This window comes from Gossypium hirsutum, chromosome D06, assembly GCF_007990345.1.
Source record: "Gossypium hirsutum isolate 1008001.06 chromosome D06, Gossypium_hirsutum_v2.1, whole genome shotgun sequence".
In the NCBI taxonomy this organism is placed as follows: domain Eukaryota; kingdom Viridiplantae; phylum Streptophyta; class Magnoliopsida; order Malvales; family Malvaceae; genus Gossypium; species Gossypium hirsutum.
Window position 1 is genome coordinate 66,187,782 of NC_053442.1, and position 21,338 is coordinate 66,209,119.

At 35.1% G+C, this 21,338-nt stretch overlaps 1 protein-coding gene and 1 pseudogene across 1 annotated transcript; one reads left to right on the top strand and one right to left on the bottom strand.

Annotated features, from left to right (window-relative positions):
• The first annotated feature begins 12,345 nt into the window (after window positions 1-12,345).
• LOC107960186 (MYB-like transcription factor ETC1) lies at window positions 12,346-13,925 on the top strand. The gene is made up of 3 exons (XM_016896467.2): window positions 12,346-12,635; window positions 12,791-12,890; window positions 13,571-13,925. The coding sequence occupies exons 1-3, from the start codon at window positions 12,584-12,586 to the stop codon at window positions 13,656-13,658; spliced, it is 240 nt and encodes a 79-aa protein (XP_016751956.1). The 5' UTR covers window positions 12,346-12,583; the 3' UTR covers window positions 13,659-13,925.
• A 659-nt stretch (window positions 13,926-14,584) lies between these two features.
• On the bottom strand, window positions 14,585-20,673 carry LOC107960185 (cysteine-rich PDZ-binding protein-like; annotated as a pseudogene).
• Window positions 20,674-21,338: the final 665 nt, after the last annotated feature.

Genomic DNA, 21,338 nt, shown 5'->3' on the forward strand with positions numbered 1-21,338 from the left:
GATTAATGGTGGCTGTCGGATCTAAAACAATAAAATCAGATAGAAATAAAAGCAAATTGAATATAGAGATGAAATTAAATAATCATAAAAAGTATTTAAAATAAAATCTTTTAAATTTTGTTTTGATGTAGTTAATGTTTTTTTGAAATTGATTTATCATTTGAGTAAATTTTTTGAATAGTTATATTATCATTCTTCTGAAAATTAGTGAAATATATATGTTTCGTTTTATTTCTTTTTGATTAATATACATGTTTTTGTTGTATATGTTAAATCATTATTCTTAACTAAATATATTCTCGATTGGTCTTATATATTGTAATTATTTTTGCATGGTTTGCCGAAGTTGTAACTAAACTGATATAGTTGTACCTCTGTATTAAATACATAACAACGTGAAATAATTAAAACACTATATAACATGAAAATTATATAAATACATACATATATCAAATTTACATATAATGAACTATTAACATAAAAAATATAGAAATTCATAACATTTAAACATATATATTCTCTTTAAAAGTATGATTAAAAGTCGTGGAGAGTGGTGCTAAGGGCAGACAGGGCTCTGACCATCATTTAACAAGGGAAAATTGTAGTTTTTACTTTCTAAAATGTATAAAATTATAAGTTAGTACATGGTAAAATTACACTTTTTTTTCTTCAAAAATGATAAACTTTTGATTTAGTCCTTTAAAAATTATAAAGATAATTTACTAATACAATGGTGAAATTGCATTTTAGCTCTTATAAAAACATCTAACTTAATTTCAATCCCTCCAAAAAGTATTTTTGACTTCGCCACTAAAATCATGTAAAACATGAGATGAATTGACACACACTAACACACAAATTATTTTTTAAATCGAGTCTCTATGATAAATTAAGTGAAAAAAGGAAAAAAAAAAGATAGCAAAAGGATGAACAAGAACCATTCAAAGACCAATTCTAGAAGTAATTTAAGATATGATCATGATAAAGAGAAATAAATGATCAATGATAGATACAAAATATAAGAAATTAATAAGGGTAGACTATTGGTCCTTTTCACATGCAATGAGACAAAGAAAATATTTTCAATGCCCATTGATGTTTGCTACTCATACAGTGAATCTCATTCATTAACTGTCATTTTTAATATCATTTGTCACGTTACATAAGAATTAATTGAAAGCACGTTTAATCACCACCTTATTTAAATTTATGGTGATAGACTATTTGACTAATTATCCTTAACCCACTAATAGGGATGTGACACGTGATACCTCGAGATTGTAGCTAAGAGTGTAAAAGTCCCCAACTCTGACTAGAAAAGGGATCCCTTATCTTTTTATTCTTCTCTCTCTCCTCATTCAACCTTCTTACCCAACTTAAATATCACCTTCACCTGAATAGCTCCCATGGTGGCTCTCCATCTTGTGCTTAACAGGGTGAACTGTCCAACTACACCGCCATTTCCATCTTGCCAGATTCAAGCATCAACAACTATATTTGACTTCTTTAGACGGTTCCTTACAATGTTGTCAATATTGTATCGAATGATATATTATTTTTATACTGGTACTGGTACATACTAATATCTTTGAGTAAAATTATTACATATTAGATTTATAAATTTTTATTAAACCATCCCACTCATCAAAGTGAATTCCTAACCATGTCTTAGATGAGAATCAATTTGAAGGTTTTCCAAAACCCATCTCATATTTCCTTGTTTTCAACCTCTAAAACAATAATAGTTAAGATTTCATCTTAAAAGACCCTTCAAAAAACAAGAAAATAGATCTATAAGGTTACCTAAACCCATTATTGAGTGCACTAAAACACACGTACAACCTCTTAAATAGGATATTTACCATTGATAGTAATGACAAGTTTCCTCACCGTAAGTGTTTTCCGAAGAGGTAAACAACTAGTAATGAAACGTGCTCCATTTCCATGAACAAGGATTGAACCTCCAACCACATGGTTAAGGAATGAGGTGAATAACCAGCACACCATCCTTAATTCAAAACTTAGGCATTGCACTAAAATCACATACAACAATTTCCTACTTCTCTTACAAACAAAATTCCCCATTAATGCTTCAAGATTTTTGTTTAAGGTTTAGAGTTTTTGAAAAGGTTTTCTGCAATGTTTTTACAATCATATTTGTGGTTGAATCGATCAAGTCATTAAATTTCAATTTCATCGGTTTAAATTAAATAAATTATTAAAAATTCATAAAATTTTTAAAAATTAAAAAAATTATAAAATTTGTTTCAATCATCTGTTAACCATTTATCTTAACCTGATTCAATTGATTCGTATAGCTTCACGAGTCAATTGATTTTTTTGTTACTCTCCAAATCAGCACCTCAAGTTCAATTAAAACAACATCAATTTTCGAAATTAAGAAAGAATATGATAAGGTTTGAACATGTTTCTAAATCAGAGAATTTGATAATTCAAATGGACAATTTTTTTTACACTTTTGAAAGAAAATAAATATTTTTGAATTTTTTATAATCAAATTGAAAGGAAAATACAAACGCATTAAAGGTTAAATTTGTTAAATTTTTTAAAATTCGGATCAAATTAATTAAGGTTGTAAGTATCGAGATTAAATTTATTATTCTGCGGAGGCTGAATACTATGCTTTTGATTGTTAAGAATAATATCGATTGTTCGGTAGACGACAGTCCGAAAACTACTTCCAGAAGAGTGAATCCCCTCAACAAATATAAATATTATATGAAAAATAATATGAATGTGACAAATACAAATAAATTAAAGAGAAAAAAATAGGATGAATAAGAACCATACATAGGTAATGAGAGATAAATGTACGAATGATAGCTACAAAATATCATATAAATATAATAAATTATTAAGGGTAGACTACTTTTCTATTTGGCATGCATTGAGACAAGACATTATTTTCAATCTTCATTTATTGATGCTTGCTGGTGGAGCCCTTCCACAATTTTTTTTAGTATATATTTTTTAAGATTAAAGTAAAATAAAGTAGAATTTTTTTTTAATTTTTTAGATTAAAGTATAATTTTATAATTACAATATTTCCATTTGAGGAGAGGTTAAGACTCCTCCCTGTCCCACTTCTAAATTCGCCTCTGTTACCTACCAAACATTGTCAAGTTAAAGAGTTAAACATCTCGGAACTCCAAAACTCCGATCCTCTTTGGGTGTGCATGAGCATGGTGTCCCATGCCAACATAGCTCTCTTCACTACAATCTTAGCATAAGAACTTGCACATAGCACTTACAATAGCATGCCATCAGTGATCAAGTTAGGCATCAAGAATAATCCCATAGCATAAGTGGGTAATGGTTGCATAAAGACCTATTTGCGGTGGCGGAGCTAGAAATTTATTTGGGGTTGGAATTAAATTGTATATTTTTATAATTTTTAAAAAATTAAATTAAAATTTTAGGAACCAAAACATAATTTTATTATTACTAATTTAAAATTTTATAAATTATACAAAACGTAGGAAGTGGGGGGCTTGCCACTGGCTCCACCACTGCCTATCAACTAGCCTACCAAAAGCATTTGTTTTGTTGCAACCCAAAACCAAATGTATCCCCAAATATCATAACCCTTACTTCCAATATGCAGCTTAGTGACTATCTACTAGAGTTGAAAAAAAATAAATTGAGGTTAAATTTGTTAATTTTTTTAAATCGAGATTAAATTGTAAAAATTATAAGCATTGAGGATTAATTTTATTATTATATTAATGAAAAATTGACAATTTTAATATCTCATTAGAGATTTAATAATGAAGTACACCAAGAGCATAACTTAGCTTAATTTTTAATATAAAATTAGAAGGTTAAAATATATCATAGGTTTTTGTACTTTTTATAAATTTGGAATTTAGCCCTGTACTTTTATTTCTAAGAATTTAGTCCCTCTACTTTTCATATTTCAAAATCCGGGTTCAATTGTTAACATTGTATATATTTATATTTCAATTTTTTAACGAAACTAAAAAATATATTTATATTGCAATTTTCTTTTCAAATATTGAAATAAAATATGGAATTTTTACAAAAATGCTACTTATAGTTGACCAAATAAATAGCTTGTTTTTTAAAACATCATTAAAATATGGTTTTAAAAGCAAAATATAATAAGTAAAAGGGGTCTAATTTTACTACTTTTATCTCTTAGATCCATACACATTAAAATATCCTAAAAATAGGATTGAATGTGCATAAACTCACATGGAGAAAGTATCTACCACCTAATCAAAGATGTAGGACCATTTTACCATTAAAGATCCATTTCTAATTTTATTTACGGAAATAGGCTAATTTTTTTAATTATTTACCGAAAATGATTGATTTTAGCAAAATGCGTCCACGTAGGAGTGTTTTGGGGAAAAATTTTAGCAAAACGTATCCCTAGGGAAGCGATTTTGCCATGTCAGTACAAAATGCGCCCACATGGACACGCTTTGCTAACGCGGCAAAATTGCTCCCCTAGGGACGCGTTTTAGCTCGTGTTTTTTTAGGGTTAGGGCTTTTTGCATGTTTAGTCCCTATAGTTTTTTGGTTTAAGGTTTTGTTAAAATAATTTATGGTTTTTGATAGGTTTAGGGTTTATGATTTAGGGGTTTTTTTAAAAAATTAATTAAAATAGGTTTTTGAAATTTTAAATAAATTAATTAAATTAGAGTTTAGGGTTTTTAAGAAAATTATTTAAATTATAGTTTAGTTTTTTTAATAATTTTGTGTTTAGGGTTTAGGGAAAATTATATTGACAATATAATTTTTTTTTCTATAGTATCTGAAAAAATAATTTTAAGAAGACGGTTCTGAAAAGATAATGTAAAAAACGCTTCAAGCAGGATGCACTGTTAGCAAAATTACTGAAAAAAGCTCCCGCATGGATGCTCTTTTTCTACAATAGTTCCTGAAAAAATAATTTTGAGAAGACGGTTCTGAACAAATAGTTTAAAAAACGCTTCAAGTAGGATGCAATGTTAGCAAAATTACTAAAAAAAGCTCCCACGTGGACACTCTTTTTCTACAGTAGTTCCTGAAAAAATAATTTTGAGAAGACGGTTATGAACAAATAGTGTCAAAAACATTTCAAGTAGGATGCACTGTCAATAAAATTACTGAAAAAAGCTCCCACGTGGACGCTCTTTTTCTACAGTAGTTCCTGAAAAAATAATTTTGAGAAGACGGTTCTGAACAAATAGTGTCAAAAATGCTTCAAGCAGGATGCACTGTTAGCAAAATTACTGAAAAAAGCTCCCACGTGTATGCTGTTTTTCTACAGTAGTTCCTGAAAAAATAATTTTGAGAAGACAGTTCTGAATAAATAGTGTAAAAAACGCTTCAAGCAGGATGCACTGTCAGCAAAATTACTGAAAAAAGCTCCCACGTGGACGCTCTTTTTCTACAGTAGTTCCTGTTTGCCCTTAGACTATAAATGAGCCAAATTTCATTTTCAGGTTGTATAAGTTACAGCAAGAAAAATTAAGGCTAAGTAGAATAGAAATTGAAGATGAGTGAACGTATTAGTGTTGTTATTTACTATGATGGTGAGGTCCATGACTCCGAGAATGGCATTGTTTTTATTGAAGAACACAACACGACTGGTTTTTAACCAGAACATAGATTTGACAGAAATTCCTAAAAGAATTAGGCGTAAAATCTTCAGAATGACACCAATGAGAGTTTCGTCTATTAAATATCGATTTTGTGCTTCGGTTGATTCAGTGGCATATGACTCATTTGATATCAAAGGTGGTTGTAGCTTAGAGGCAATGGTGCAGACTCATCTCGCTAGTAAATCACCCTATCTTGAGTTATATGTACAATTTTCATCGCCAAATGAAGCATTTGAGACTTCAACATATACTTCTGTTCGAGGGAAATACACGACCCCTGCCCGACACTCTGTTAGTGGGAGGCAGAACACGGAAGCGCCCGTGTTTGGTAGTAGTATGGAATACACAACCCCTGTACGACACTCAGTTAGTGGATGGGACATGCACCTCGATGGTTCGATGTTCGATGCTGAAAATACGTACTGAGGAATGACATCAACTTCTAGTGGTTGACAACTCACATCTGATTGGGGATGTTTTGAAACGTATACAATAAGGGATGATGTACTTCCTACGACGTCCACCGGCGAGGGGACCTCGTACGTTGTATATGATAGTGTGTTGGATGATGAGTCCGATATGGATCCACCTCGAGAGCCCAGCTCCGATGGTGCAAAAGTTGTATTATTTTCATTTAGCGGCACTATTTTCAAAGCGAGCAGCGAGTTATAAAGGCCAAATGCAGGGAGACCGTGTATGGTGCCGGAAGGTATTGCAAGAACTTAACAAGACGAAGGCACGAGCCAACACCATGCACACAGTATGTCACGATCGCGACAACCTATGGTTTTGTGTGATGGAGTTTGATAGACCGAACCAAGGTATTACAGGCGGGCAATATCATGTACACCTAAGAAATAGGACTTGCGACTATGGGATATTTGACGCGTTTCGTTATCCATGCGCTCATGCAATTGCAGCTTGTCAGAATCTCCATTTGGATCCCATGAGATATGTCGACGAAGTGTAAAAAATAAAATACATGTAAAATGTGTGGAGACACGTATTCCTACCTGTCCCAAATGAACGTAAGTGGCCTCCTGTATCGCTTGCTCCGTTTAATTTGTTACCAGATAGAGAATTGTGTCGCAAACTAAAAGGTTAACATTGCTCAAGTAGAATATGAAACAATATGGATATCCGTGAAAGAATGAACCAACAGAAGTTGTGCTAATGGTGTAGGTGTTAGAGTATGCCCAAATATCAATAATGAGATGGTTGTAATAACATACTTGATTTATCATGTTTATTAATATAAGGCGTTACCATTATTATTTCAGTTTATTTTCTGCGTGTATAAGTAATGTCTTGAGAATAATATGATTGTTCTTAAAAGGTCCTTAGTCAAGTACTATTGTTGGCTAGGACAACAATAATGCATTAAGACTAACATGTAGTTGATTGATGATAAAGAGTTGTCATTGATATGGTGTGTCAAAATCAATGCATGAATATGTATGTTAGAGAACAAAATATTGGACTGACCCGTTATGAGTATGTTTCTTGGATTATTATGTAATTGTCACAACATTACTCAGAGTGATTAATATGTATATGATTCTCAGATTTGAGATCATCATTATCCAAACATCGTGAGTTGTATATTTTGATACAGTCAAACGTACACCGTAACTGGTTGTTCTATAAAGGTTGATGTTGGATATACCACGATCTATGTAAAAGGATATGGTTGATTGATATAGGATAAGTCCCTCCTACATAATGGGAGTAATATCTTAGGCCACTTGATTGAGTGAGACTAGAAATGCATGGCCATGCTCAAATAAGCTGATATGATATGTCATACTTATTTGAATATCATAGTCTACTCAAGATATCAAGGAACATGGGATGGACTATGCAAGTGTGACTATTCCATGACTTGTGTCCAACCCAGAGATAAATGACTTAAGGATTAATACATGAAAGGCTAATCGCAAAAGGTATGCCGAATCATGATTTCTTGTAACTTAGGTAGCAATGATGCATTGCTAGATGCCACTCATTGATTGTAACATTAGAATTATTCTAGTATTACTGTTAACGTTACAAGAACCTACAGGGTCACACCCTATGGTTGAAATGAACGGAATAAAACATAGTTGGTATTGTGTTTGGTTGTCACATGAACTAAGTTAATTGTAGAATTAATTTAATTGGGTAATCAAATATCGAACATATTATATGTACAAGGTTGTTGTACACATAATGAGAACATAGTTCTATTAATATATGAATTTGGTTCGTATATAAATTCAAATAAATATAGTTTATCGAAATCATTATTATAATTAATGTAATTATAATTTTAGGTTTAAAATATTGTTATATATATATTTAATTTCAATTATGATTATTATGTTCGAATAAATATTTAATCAATTATGATTCATCAGATATATATACCAATTATAAAAGGGTTAAAGTGTGTTTTTTTATTAAAAACCCTAAAAAATTAAAAATCCCATTTTTCTTTGCTTAAAAAGTCTAGCAGCAGTCAAGCAAAGTCTTCTCCAAAATAATTTTGGGGATTTCTTCTGTTCATTTTCAACTGAGTGGATTACGTAGAGGCCGAAGTCATCAAAGGTTGCGGCTTGGTTCGATAGTAGATCAGAATACTCGTTGTCGAAGCGTCGCTGTCTACTCAATTTAAAGATTCAGTAATTTTGAAACCTTTATTTCACCCCGATTCGTTCCTCGCACATGGATCCATGGTTTGGATCGCTAGATGTATTAATTTTTGCTACACCGTGGGGGTGCCGGAGTTCCAACAGTAGGAACCCAGGTCATACAATTCGATCATGTCCAAATCGAAATAGTTGATAGTTGCTGTAATAAAACTATGTTGCATTATTTCTATTTTATTAAAAATATAAAAATATTTAAAATATTGTTTTATTCAAAAGAACTTTTATTTTATTAAAAATATAAAAATAAATTACTATTAAAATATGAAAAACAACTTTTATTTTATTAAATGACACAATATAAAAATAGTTTGTACAAATATATTAAAAAAATCAATGTTCGTACCAGTCAAAATCAGTGCCACATCGGGGTCGTCGACGGTTACGCACTGGATTCCTTTTTGGTTCAACTTCCGATAGCGATTGTGGTTGCTCCAACGGGGGTTGTGGTTGTGGGTGTTGGGAGGATGACCCACCTTAATAGAATAAAGAATGCGAAGATATTTCCATCACCCACGGTGGAGGTGTTTGAATCCTATAAGGTGATGAGGATTGGTAATGAGAAGAGCTCCCCGACGACGCCTCGTGTGATCCCTCCTGCGATGGCGGCCTATATATCATCAGTTGAGTCGGAGTCATCGAAAAAAGAGATGCATCGGGTCATGCATTCCAACCTGGCATAGAACTGGAAAAAGGAAACATATAAGGGTTATGATATATATAAGGGCTAGGATACTCACCTGGCATAATCTGAAGAGGCTGTGATATGGTTGTCGTCAGTTGAGGCGTTGGGCTCGATGATTGTGTGGGCGCTGTTGATGGGCCTATGCCGTCATCCCTATTCCTTGAATTTAAAAGACCCCGTCATTTCTTTTTGACACAAATTTGTCGATACCTCTACTCTTCCAACAGTAAATATGGTTTGTCATGGATTCTAAACCATGACATGTAATCCGGTGCGCACACTAACTGTAGAACGATGATCGGTTCCCAAGTAGGTATATGATCATACCAATTTTATGACATTTCAATATATTTCGACCAGAATACCGGCCAATTCGTATTTGATTATCGTAAGTCAATTTTATGCTCATCATTGAGCACCTCAGGTGCCACAGAAAATCGGTTGTCGAAATCCAAATTGTCGCTACACTCTATCCTTCTGGTGCATCTCCACAGTAGCATAGTTGACCAATGGGACCTTCACATGCCAAATGTTCAGATTTTGAAAGAATTCATCCATAGAAGTCATATATCTTCAAGAGCAGTAGGTATTCTAACATAACTCGCCGAATGGTTCCACCTAATTAAATAAATTTTTAGCATACAATTATACTTTAAATCTATATAATAATTGTAAAATCTAATATAAATTTTACATCGTTATGAGTGGGAATGTATATGGGTGATCCACTCAAGACGTAAAAATAGAAAGCGAAATTGAGCCCATTATTGTAGTAGTGATAAACAACCTCCGATTTTGGTTTTAGTTGGTGATGTTGCCCCACACATCTCCCGGTACAATGTTGCCAACATGACAGACCCCCAACTAAATTCGCCAACTGCTCTAAAATCAATGAGTTTCAGCAGCCACTTCAGATGTACGAGGTTTCATGACAAGTTCAACATCAGATAACCTCCAATAATATCAAGAATGTATGCCCAAGCATACTGTATTTTTTCTACTTTAGTTGAATCATTCTCCGACTTCAGAAATGTGTCTCGTAACTAACCTATCTCGATCCGACCTCCGTTAATATTATCTAAAATCGCACCCAAAAGATCTTAACATACAGCTCCTCAATCAGCAGATTGAACGGACTCGATGAGTGCGGACTCATCTACTGGCAATCTCAATTGTAACTGCACGTCCTCAAAGTGATGGTACACTCTCCGCATGGAAGATGGAATGTATGCGTCTCGGGTCTCCACCTCTTTATCAACGAGCTGATGAGTTTCGGGTCCAACTTGCACCTGGCCTATAATGGCCATGTGCCAAAAACCCGCTTCCCACAAGTAATTCTCTATCAACAGTGATGGAGGACCAGACATATTATGAATATAACATTGTAACACCCGATCTATAGACTGTTATAAAAAATTATAAAATAAAAATTAATTAAAATTACATAAATGAAAAAAAATATTAAATAATATTGAAAATTTAAAATTAACCCTTACCATTTTCATTTGTTCGAAGGAGATATGTTTATGATCGAGACGAATTAATTCTCCGGCCATTGCTAACACGATCAAATATTTTTGAAATTATAAAAAAATACTAATTCAGAAAAAAAAATTAAAGAGAGCTTTTTTGCCAAAATTAAAGAGAGCTTTGAGAAATTTAGAGAGAAATTTGAGAGAAAATTGAGAAATAATGTGTGAAAAAATAGGAGGGGTTTTAAAAGGTTTTTTTTTTCCGTTGGACCCCTCAACGGTCAAAAAATCAAATAGCCGTTGGGGAAAAAACACGGGTAAAATGCGTCCCTGGGGGAGCGAGTTTGCCAAGTTAGCAAAGCGCGTCCACGTGAGCGCGTTTTATGCTGACATGGCAAAATCGCTCCCACAGGGAAGTGTTTTGCTGAATTTTCCCCCAAAAACGCTCCTACATGAACGCGTTTTGCTTCCGGTAAATAATAAAAAAATTGGCCCATTTTCGTAAATAAAGTTGATAATGGGCCTTTAATGGTAAAATGGTCAAGATGTAGAGCATAAAAATATGTTGGGGTTTTGGTTAAAATCACAATTTAGTAACCCTAAAAAAATAAGAACAATGGAATTTTTAGGGTTTAAAATAAAGAAAACCCAACCTTTGAATCATCATTAGAGGTGATCATGGGCCAGTCGGGCCGGATTTGGGTCGAGCCTCAATAGAATTTTAGGTCTGCCTTTTAAACCTGATCTGAAAATGGGTCTAAAATTTTGTCCAAGTTCAACCTGGATAAAAACGCTACAATACGAGCCTGGCCTGCTCGTATTAAATTTTTTTATATAAAAATAAATTTAAAAAATATAATACATCAAATATACTAAAAACATTAAAATAAATGTTTCCTAACAAATTTAAAAAAATTAAGAAAATATTTATACTTAAATAATACTAAGATAGATGCAACTTAGCAAACAAATACATTTAAAATAGTAGCAATATAATAACAAAACGACAGCAAAACAACAAAAGCAATAAATTTTATTTTTTTTTTGTAAATTTGGGCTGAGCTTAGGCCAAAAAAGCTTACCTAATGCTCGACCCGTTTAGAAGGTGGGCCTTGTTTTTTTTTTCCCAAATCCATTATTCGGGCCTATATTTTTTCCATCTTACTATATATTTAGTCTTGACATTTCAATTCCTTAATTATATTTTTCCACATCAATATCAAACTTCTAAAAATATTGACCCACCTCTCTTTTTCATCACATTTCTTTCCATTGGAATTTTCTAAATTATGCATGTGTTTATATTGAATTAATGTTAGGTGCAATAGTTAGGGACGAAATTAGAAAAAAAAAGTGAGAGGGGTTTGATTTATGAATTTTCTAAAAAGTTAAAAATATAAATTTATCTTTATATTAACATAAAATTTTCAAAAATTAAACTATAAAATTTCCATTTTTTGGAGATGCTATAATCAAATTTTAAGAAGTGAACATACAATTTTGTTGTTGAATTAACTTTTAAAAGGTCTATTTGGGTAATTTAGGAGGATTAGGGAGACTATTCAAATTTGAACTTTGGACTTGGATCAATAGTTTAACCAGTTAGGTTACCGGATCGTTGGCCCAAACTGTTCAATTTAAAAATATTAAAAGAACCCAATTCAATTGTTGGTTTCAATCCGTCCGTATCGATTTTCAATCTAATTTGTTCAAAGTCATTTTTCATACCAATCAAACATTATTAAAAAAATAGAGAAAAAATCTCCAATTATAGGATAATTATGAACTTGGATAAGGACACAAATATGATTGACCCCATGATACTAAGTTCTATCCTTAACACTACACATGTTGACAACTACATAGAGATTAAGACAAAAGGCCAAAGAATCTTTTCTAATTAGTGCCCTCAGCTACCCATCAACCGTCTTAGGCCACCACAGCTCCTCTACCTGTCGTTCAACTTACTACCCATTCTTACATATTTTTATTTATGTTTTCATCCAAACACATGATCTAATCATTTCCCCTCATTGGCTCTGTTTACTTCATTTCTAAGGTCCAAATTAATTATCTCCCTTCCCTTCAATCTTCAAAACTCCATTAATGGCTGACTCTCAACATTCCTCTTCTGGTAAAACTTATGTCAACTCTCAAGGTACCTCCCAAATACTCTTTCTTTCTCGCTTTTAGATCTTTGGGTTTTGATTGTATGTATGTATGTATGTATGTTTTGGGTTATGGATACTGTATGTATGTTTTGGGTTATGGATACTCTTAAGCTTTGATATCTTTTTTTTTTTTAAATTACAGACTTTAGTTCAGAGGAGGAAACAAATGAAGAATCAAAGCTTAAATTCTCTGAAGATGAGGAAACACTTATAATTAGGATGTTTAATCTGGTTGGAGAGAGGTAAAGTCTCTTTAATTTTTGGGTAAATTGCAGTAGTAGTGACTCAACTATTAGTAAATTTGTTTTTTGGTCAACCAACTATAAAAAGTTACAAAATAGTTACTCAACTATTCAATTTTTTTTTCTGGTCACCCAACTATTTTGAATTTTTGGGTATTTTCTTTTTTAAGTTAGTCAACTGGTAACAAAAAAGACAAAATTAATGATCAAAAGTTGGGTATCCAAAAAAAGAATTTACTAATAATTGGGTGATTACTAATGTAATTTACCCTTAATTTTTTGGGTTAAAATATGTAATAAGTCTCTATACTTTTCAAACTTTTGAAATTGAGTCTTATTTTTCAGTTTTCAAAATTCAGGTTTAACAATTAATATTGTTAGGTTTTTCTGTTAAATTTGTTCGTGTACTATTTTAAAATTTAAAAAAATACTTATTTTAGTAGTCACATAACTAAAAAATAAAATTGTAATAAACTTAAAATTAGCAAAATAATTTTAATATCGTTAAAAATTAAACCAGGATGTTAAAATCTAAAAAGTAGGGAGATTAAATTTTTAAATACAAAATTACAATGATTTAATTTCGGATTTTTCGAAAGGTACAAAACATATGGAGCAAATCAATGCCTGACACTATTGCCGAAAAGGTAATAAAATTTGACAAGACTTTTTATTAACAGGTGGGCTTTAATTGCTGGAAGAATCCCCGGTAGAACAGCTGAAGAAATTGAAGAGTATTGGAATACCAGGTATTCAACAAGTGAATGAGAAAAAAAAAAGGACATTTTTAAAGAAAGGGGCCAAATTTGAGGGACTGGATGGCAATTATGGGCAAGAGAGCAATGATGGGTATTTGTTGTAGTCACCAAAAAGGGGTCAAGAATATGGTATAATCGGTTCAACCCGACTTAGAAAATTGAGCATTGTTGTTTGATGTTTTGGGGTTTTCTCTTGTTTTGATGTACTTTTACTATGGGGGGATGTCTTCATGGCCCTATATATACTTTTAATATCCCAAGGATGTTTCTGAGCTTATTATGTGTGTGTTTTTTATCCATTTAGTCTTCAATTTTTAATTTTTCAGCATTTGGAAATGAAATTGTACAAAAAGCAAAAATGCTTGAATCATAAATTTGAGGGACTAAAATACAATTCTACCATTATATTAATATGTAATTTCATAAAATTTTGAGGGGCATATCCTTGCTAGCATGTTTATCATTGGAATATCTACAATTTTTTGTAAAATTTAAACATTGAACACCCAAATCCACTAAATATCCACATTTTAGAAAACATAATTTTAAAAAAAAATTGGAATATTCGAATCTAAATTCATTATTTGTACAATTGTTCTAAGTTAGCCTTTAAATTGGCAATTGTTTCCATATTAGGACTTAAACTATAGGGCTTTCAAGGAAATATTAGGGACTAACTTGAACAAAAGAAAAAGGTTCAGGCCCCAATAATAAGTGCTAAGTTCAAGAATTAACTTGGACAAGAAAATCATTCAAATAATGTGGAAACAATTACCAAGTTCAAGAACTGACTTGGATAAAAAAAAAGTTCAAGACTCAGCATAGGAGTATGTGCCGAGTTCAAACATCAAGAAATGTATTAACCTTTAGCTTGATAACAAGGAAGACCAACTTTACAAACAATTACTACTTCCATGTTAGTCCAGCTATAGACACGATTAATACATACTAGAATAAAAAATGAGATTATCTGTTTTCTAGTACAAATGATCAGAAAGAGGACTACAAAACATGCAGCATCAACAATTTTATGCCTCTTTTGATCCAAGTAGGTGAGTTAACAATGATAAATACCAGTTATGATATCTACTCAACGACCAGCTTATATCCCCCTTCGATTATACGTTACTCTGCTTGTAAAGCTTGGTGTCGAGCACTTGCTTACCGCACATCGCGCATACGCCTGCACAACATGAAATGCCCCCTGTGAGACACCACACACACGCAAAACATCATGAAAAACCAATGAAATGGCTAGATTGAGACCTTTGGAATAAGCACAGGTGTGACAGTACTTGGCATCTTGATGCACTTGCTGCTTGCAAATGATGCACTTTGTATTTCCATAAGGTGTCCATCTGCAAACAATGGATTTCAAATCTAAACCGAAACATACAAAAAACGCAATCCCCAGACTCGTATGTGAAAATTAGATGGGACAACTTGACCTTATAAGAGCACTGCATAGCTTTTTTCGTTACAAGTAAGAAATTATGTTACAATGGGGGAACAGGAAAGAAATTTACAAGCATGGGAAATCCACACAAGTTTGCCACCGAGCCAGTGGTGTGATTGGTGAGCATTGCATGGTTAATCAACATACAGACACAAGAGGGAACCACATATTCAAGCTACTGCACAAATGACAAAATTAATGGTAAAAGTATTATGGAGACCTCTGTAGTAGGAGTTAGATTGCATTTTGCCTCTTTTACTCAAAAAATGGGCAAATTAGTCCATGTACATTAAATTAAAGAGCAATGGTCTTTTCTGTTAAAAATTTCATCCATTTCTACTAATAAATATGAGTGTAGCTGACAAAATAACCAAACAATTACATGTGGTGTGTCATATATACCTCAAAGCTGACATACATGGGCCAATTTCGAACCGTAGAAATAGATAGAATTTTTAACAGAAGGTCCAATTTGTTCTTTATTCTGACTTACAAAGACTAATTTGCTCTACTTTTTAATGAAGGATACAAAATGCAATCTAGCTCCTAGTGTCATGGGTTGCGCGTCGGTGCTCGCAACCATGACAAACTGGTGCGATCCATCGTGTTCGAGGGAGGTCATTTAGCCCAACCAAACTGGCCCAACCAAACTGGCCCGGTGATTGGAGAGATTAAAAGCCCATCTCAAGAGCCTGATAGAAATGGGAAGTGTTCTAGAAGATATAATTATGGAATCTTAGAGTTCTATTTGTATATAGCTGGTTATGTAAGCTTAGAGTTCTAATTGTATTCAGCTTTTAATTATAGCTATTGATATACTGTGAGGCTCAACTATAAATAGAGACCTCTTTGCTCATTGTATATTCATTGAGTTATTAATAAGAATTTTGAGAGTATTCACTCAAACTTTTCTCTCAAGTGTTCTTGCTTTTGTTCATCTTTCAAGGCTCGTTCTTACTTCGTTCTTCTGTTTTTTTTGTGAAAATCTTAAGGGAATTCTATTGAATCCTTTATTGTTGCGAGTGAAGTTGACTTGGGCGTTTTTGCTGCTGAATCTTTTTTTGTTACAAGTTAGGCTGACTTAGGCGTTTTGAGCAGAGAAACTGCCTAAGGCCGCACGGATCGCGTGTGAAAACTCTAAGTCCGTGACAGTTGGTATCTGAGCTAAGGTTCGAAGCCACCGTTGAAAGATGTCAAAAGAAGTTGAGGGAGTGGAGGCCCGTGGGAGGGCTAGGAAAGCCAGTCGCTCAAGGGACATATTGTCAGCTTTAGAGGATCGCGTCGTCACTCTCGAGAGTTCAATGGGGGATATCAAGGAGAGGGTTGAAGATGTTGATGATAGGCTCCATGATGGACTGCAGTCCATGCAGGAGCAGCTTAAAGAGTATGTGATGGATAATATGAAACAGATGGTGGGTTAGCGGCTGCCGCACCCAAGCCCAATAGTGATGTTCCCAAGCCCAAAGAGTTTAAGGGAATAAGGTCCGCAAGAGATGTGGACAACTTTTTGTGGGGAATCGAGCAATACTTCTGTACCAAAGGCATCACGGAGGATGTCACTAAGGTAACTACTGCTGCGATGTATTTATCTGACGTTGCTTTGTTGTGGTGGCGTCGTAGGTCCACTGATGTGAGACGTGGTGGGTCTGAAATCGGAACATGGGAGGAGTTTCGATGTGAGTTCAAAGTACAGTTTTACCCAGAGTATGCCGAGGATGAGGCTCGGGCAAGGTTGCGTCGGCTTGCGCAACAAGGCACTGTGAGGGAGTATGTACAGGAGTTTAGCGAGCTTATGCTCCAAATCTCAGATATGGGGGAGAAAGAGGCATTCTTTTCCTTTATGGACGGATTAAAACCGTGGGCGAAGCAAGAGTTGCAGCGCCGAGGAGTTCAAGAGCTCACCAAGGCTATGTCAGTAGCAGAATCACTTGCTGAATTTGGTGGGAGGAAAGACAATTCCAATTCTTCTAAACCCAGATTAAAGGGTAATAGTGGGGGAGATAAAGAAAGGCCCACTAGGAACGGCGATGGTAAGAAACCTTGGGACAAGAGAAAGAGTGGGCCTATAAGGTGCTTCCACTGTGAGGGTCCACATATGATCAAGGACTGTCCAAAGAAGGCCGCTCTCAAGGCTATGGAAGCAAAGGGGGAGTCCGATGTGGAGGATAACAACCTTGGATCGATACTAGGGGGTGTCAAAGATAGAATGAGCCATGGTTTGATGTTTGTAGACATCATTGTGGCTGGAGAAAATTGAATGCGCTCGTCGACACAGGCGCTTCTGATTTATTCATGTCTGAGGAGGCTACTTGTAAACTAGGCCTCAAGATAGATAATAAAGGGGGTCGGATCAAAACAGTGAACTCGAAAAGTATTCCAATCAAGGGGGTTGCAAAGGGAGTGGATCTTCAGCTCGGCAATTGGTCAGCGAAGGTATCCATTAAGGTAATACTACTTGATGACTATGATTTTGTGGTGGGACTAAGCTTCCTTGATCAGGTTAAAGCTCTTATTGCCCATTCGAGCAATTACATGGTGATTTCAGATGCGAAACATCAATGCATGGTGAAAGTGACAAGGAAGAGAAGCTTTGAGGGAAAAACACTATCAGCAATTCAGTTTGCTAAAGGTGTACGGAGAAATGAAGTCTCATATTTAGCCACCTTGAAGATCGAAGATACCACTGAGTCTGTTAGTGAGACCCCGAAAGAAGTGGGACAATTGCTACAATCATTTCGAGATGTAATGCCTGCTCAGTTGCCAAAAAGTTTGCCACCCAAGAGGGAGGTGGACCACAAAATCTAGTTAGTATCCAATGTGGTGCCGCCAGCAAGGGCCCCCTATCGTATGTCTCCGCCAGAATTAGAAGAGTTGCGGAAACAATTGAAGGAACTTTTGGATGCGGGATTCATTAGACCATCTAAATCCCCATATGGTGCGCCAGTGTTGTTCCAAAAGAAGCACGATGGGTCCTTAAGAATGTGCATCGATTATCGAGCTCTAAACAAGATCACCGTGAAGAATAGGTATCCTATTCCTCTTATCGCAGATTTGTTCGACCAGCTTGGTAGTGCAAGATGGTTTACCAAGTTAGATTTGAGATCGGGGTATCATCAAGTTCGGATAGTCGAGGGGGACGAACCAAAGACAGCTTGTGTGACACGGTACGGTTCGTATGAGTTCCTTGTGATGCCTTTCGGACTCACGAATGCTCCAGCTACATTCTGCACCCTAATGAATAAGGTACTTCAACCCTTTCTTGATCGTTTTGTGGTTGTTTACCTTGATGATATTGTGGTCTATAGCAAGTCACTTGAAGAGCACGTAAGACACTTGAGGGAGGTGTTCCAGACTTTGAGGGAAAATGAGCTGTTCGTCAAGGAGGAGAAATGCTCATTTGCCCAACAAGAGGTGTCATTCTTAGGCCACATTGTGGGAGGCGGTAAGATCCGAATGGATAAAAATAGGATTCGAGCTATTTCAGGGTGGGAGCCTCCAACCAAGGTAACAGAGTTGAGATCTTTCCTTGGATTGGCAAATTACTATCGCCGCTTTGTCGAAGGCTACTCTAAAATTACCACTCCCTTGACGGACATGTTGAAGAAGGGGAAGGTATGGGATTGGAATCCAGAATGTGAGAAGGCCTTCAACCAATTGAAGCAAGAAATGACGAGGGAGCCCGTACTTGTCTTGCCGGATTTTACGAAGCCTTACGAGGTACGTACAGATGCATCAAATTATGCTATTGGGGGAGTACTGATGCAAGATGGACACCCAATTGCTTTCGAGAGTCGAAAGCTTAACGAGACGGAACGTAGATATACGGTCCAAGAGAAAGAGATGACTACGGTAGTACACTGCTTGCGCACATGGAGACATTATTTATTGGGTTCCAGGTTCGTGATCCTTACCGACAATGTTGCCAATAGTTACTTTCTAACCCAGAAAAAGTTGTCTCCCAAGCAGGCTCGTTGGCAGGTTTTACTAGCAGAGTTTGATTTCACAATGGAATATAATCCAGGAAGTGCCAACAATGTTGCTGATGCACTTAGTCGAAAGATGGAATTCACAGCAATCAGTCAACCTGATGGCTCTTTGTTGGAACGCATTTGAGAGGGATTGTCCCATGATCCTACGGCCAAAAATTTGATTTAGCTTGCCAAGGAGGGAAAACCAAGAAGATTTTGGCTTGATGGGGAGCTAGTATACACTCATGGACACCGCCTCTACGTGCCCCATTATGGGAAACTCCGTAAAGAAGTCATGAAGGAATGTCATGACTCGAAATGGGCAGGCCATCCAGGGATGCATCGCACTTTGGCCCTTTTGGAGGATCGCTATTATTGGCCTCACATGGGTGCTGATGTGGAAACCTATGTGAAAACTTGTCTAGTGTGCCGACAAGACAAGGTTGAGTTAAAGACTCCAGCCGGCTTGCTTCAACCCCTGCCAGTCCCAGAAAGGCCATGGGAGAGTTTATCCATGGATTTTATTATTGGTTTGCCTAAGTCTGGCGGGTTTGCTAGTATTCTTGTTGTGGTGGACAGGTTTTCAAAGTATGCGACTTTTATTCCGGCGACCAAAGAGTGCCCTGCTGAGGAAGCAGCTCGGTTATTCCTTAGACACGTGGTGAAATATTGGGGAGTGCCACTATCTATTATCAGCGATCGAGATGGTCGATTTACTGGTCGGTTCTGGACGGAGTTGTTCAAGTCAATGGGCTCAGATTTGAACTTCTCCACGAGCATACATCCACAAACCGATGGGCAAACTGAACGAGTAAATGCACTGTTGGAGACGTATCTTCGGCACTATGTGAGTGCCACACAAAGGGATTGGCCAAAGTTGCTAGATGTGGCCCAATTTTCATATAACTTGCAGCAAAGTGGGACCACGAATCAAAGTCCATTTGAAATAGTGACGGGTCAACAGCCACTCACACCCAACGCTGTTGTGACCCATTACACAGGACCAAATCCGGCAGCCTATAGATTCGCAAAAGATTGGCAAGAGAAGAATGACTTGGCTAGAGCTAAAGGCATAAAACCCAAGTTTTGTTATAGACCAAACCCAGAAAACTAGCACTAAAATAAAATTATTTTCGCAATGTCAAAGAACCCTAAACCCCAAATTCTAAACTCAGAAGAATTATCGATAATTTACACTAATAACCAAGTCACGCTTTAAAGAAATTATCTGACCAACAAGTTATTGCTACAGCTCAAATTAAAATTTCTACCGGATTAAATAAAAAGAAACCCAATTGCTCATGTTTTGCAAATTTGTAAATGAACTTTTGTAAAACTTGAAAAAAAAGAAAAAAGAAACAAACAAAGACCTGTGCTTTTTTTATAGGAGCTTATTCTCGTTGACTTTCCGGCCACCGCTTTCGGTGGTGTTGCTGGCGCCTTCCTTCCACTTATCTGGCACTATCACCTTTGATAGCTTCTTCTGACCTACAAATGAAATTAATCAAACCCATCAGAAATTTTCAGATTAGATCAAATTAACCAAAAACTAGTTTAAATTAATTGTAGAGTAAGAAAAACTTACACTTCTCGCACACCATTGGAGTTGATGGCTTTACTCTGCAAATTTTCCCCTTTCAGTATTTCGAAACCGAAACCCTAGGAATTTGGGGCTTTTAATTTAAGGTTTAAACCTGTTTCGACCCCTTTACTATAATGAAACATTTCCATTAAAACCAATGGCATAATAACCTTTTTGGCCCTCCAATTTTACAAAAAAATTATTTTAGCCCTTCATTTAATTTTTCACCTCTTTTAGCCCTTGAACTTACATTTTTTTATCAAATCACTCCAAAATAGATGGAAAAGTCAATGTCTGTTAACTTTGCTAACATAGCATACATGTGAATTGCCACTTAGATGACACATAAACATTTAATTAATTTTAAATAATGTAAAATATTAAAAATATATATTTGATTTAGTTCACAATTCTTTTTCTTTTTGCATTATAAAAAAATGGTTAAAATTCAATTATGATTATTTTATTATGCGTAAATTTGAAATTTAGTCATTATATATAGTTATATATTATTTGAAAATAACTTTTTAAATCTGAAAAATAGGCTGATTAAATTCTTAAAAATTGTGGAGTGTGCCTCGCATTTTGGAGGGAACAAAGTCGACATCGCCACGAGGAAGAGCCAACATCCCGATGATGTCAAACATGATGTCTTGACGACGACGCGACATCTGACATCCCGAC

What these genes read in the sequence shown, in the direction of transcription:
- LOC107960186 (XM_016896467.2), top strand. Translation starts at nt 12,584, where the DNA reads ATGGCTGACTCTCAACATTCCTCTTCTGGTAAAACTTATGTCAACTCT. An exon ending in AACTTATGTCAACTCTCAAG is followed by an intron (nt 12,636 to 12,790) that starts GTACCTCCCAAA and finishes TTTAAATTACAG; the next exon opens with ACTTTAGTTCAGAGGAGGAA. An exon ending in TTTAATCTGGTTGGAGAGAG is followed by an intron (nt 12,891 to 13,570) that starts GTAAAGTCTCTT and finishes TTTTATTAACAG; the next exon opens with GTGGGCTTTAATTGCTGGAA.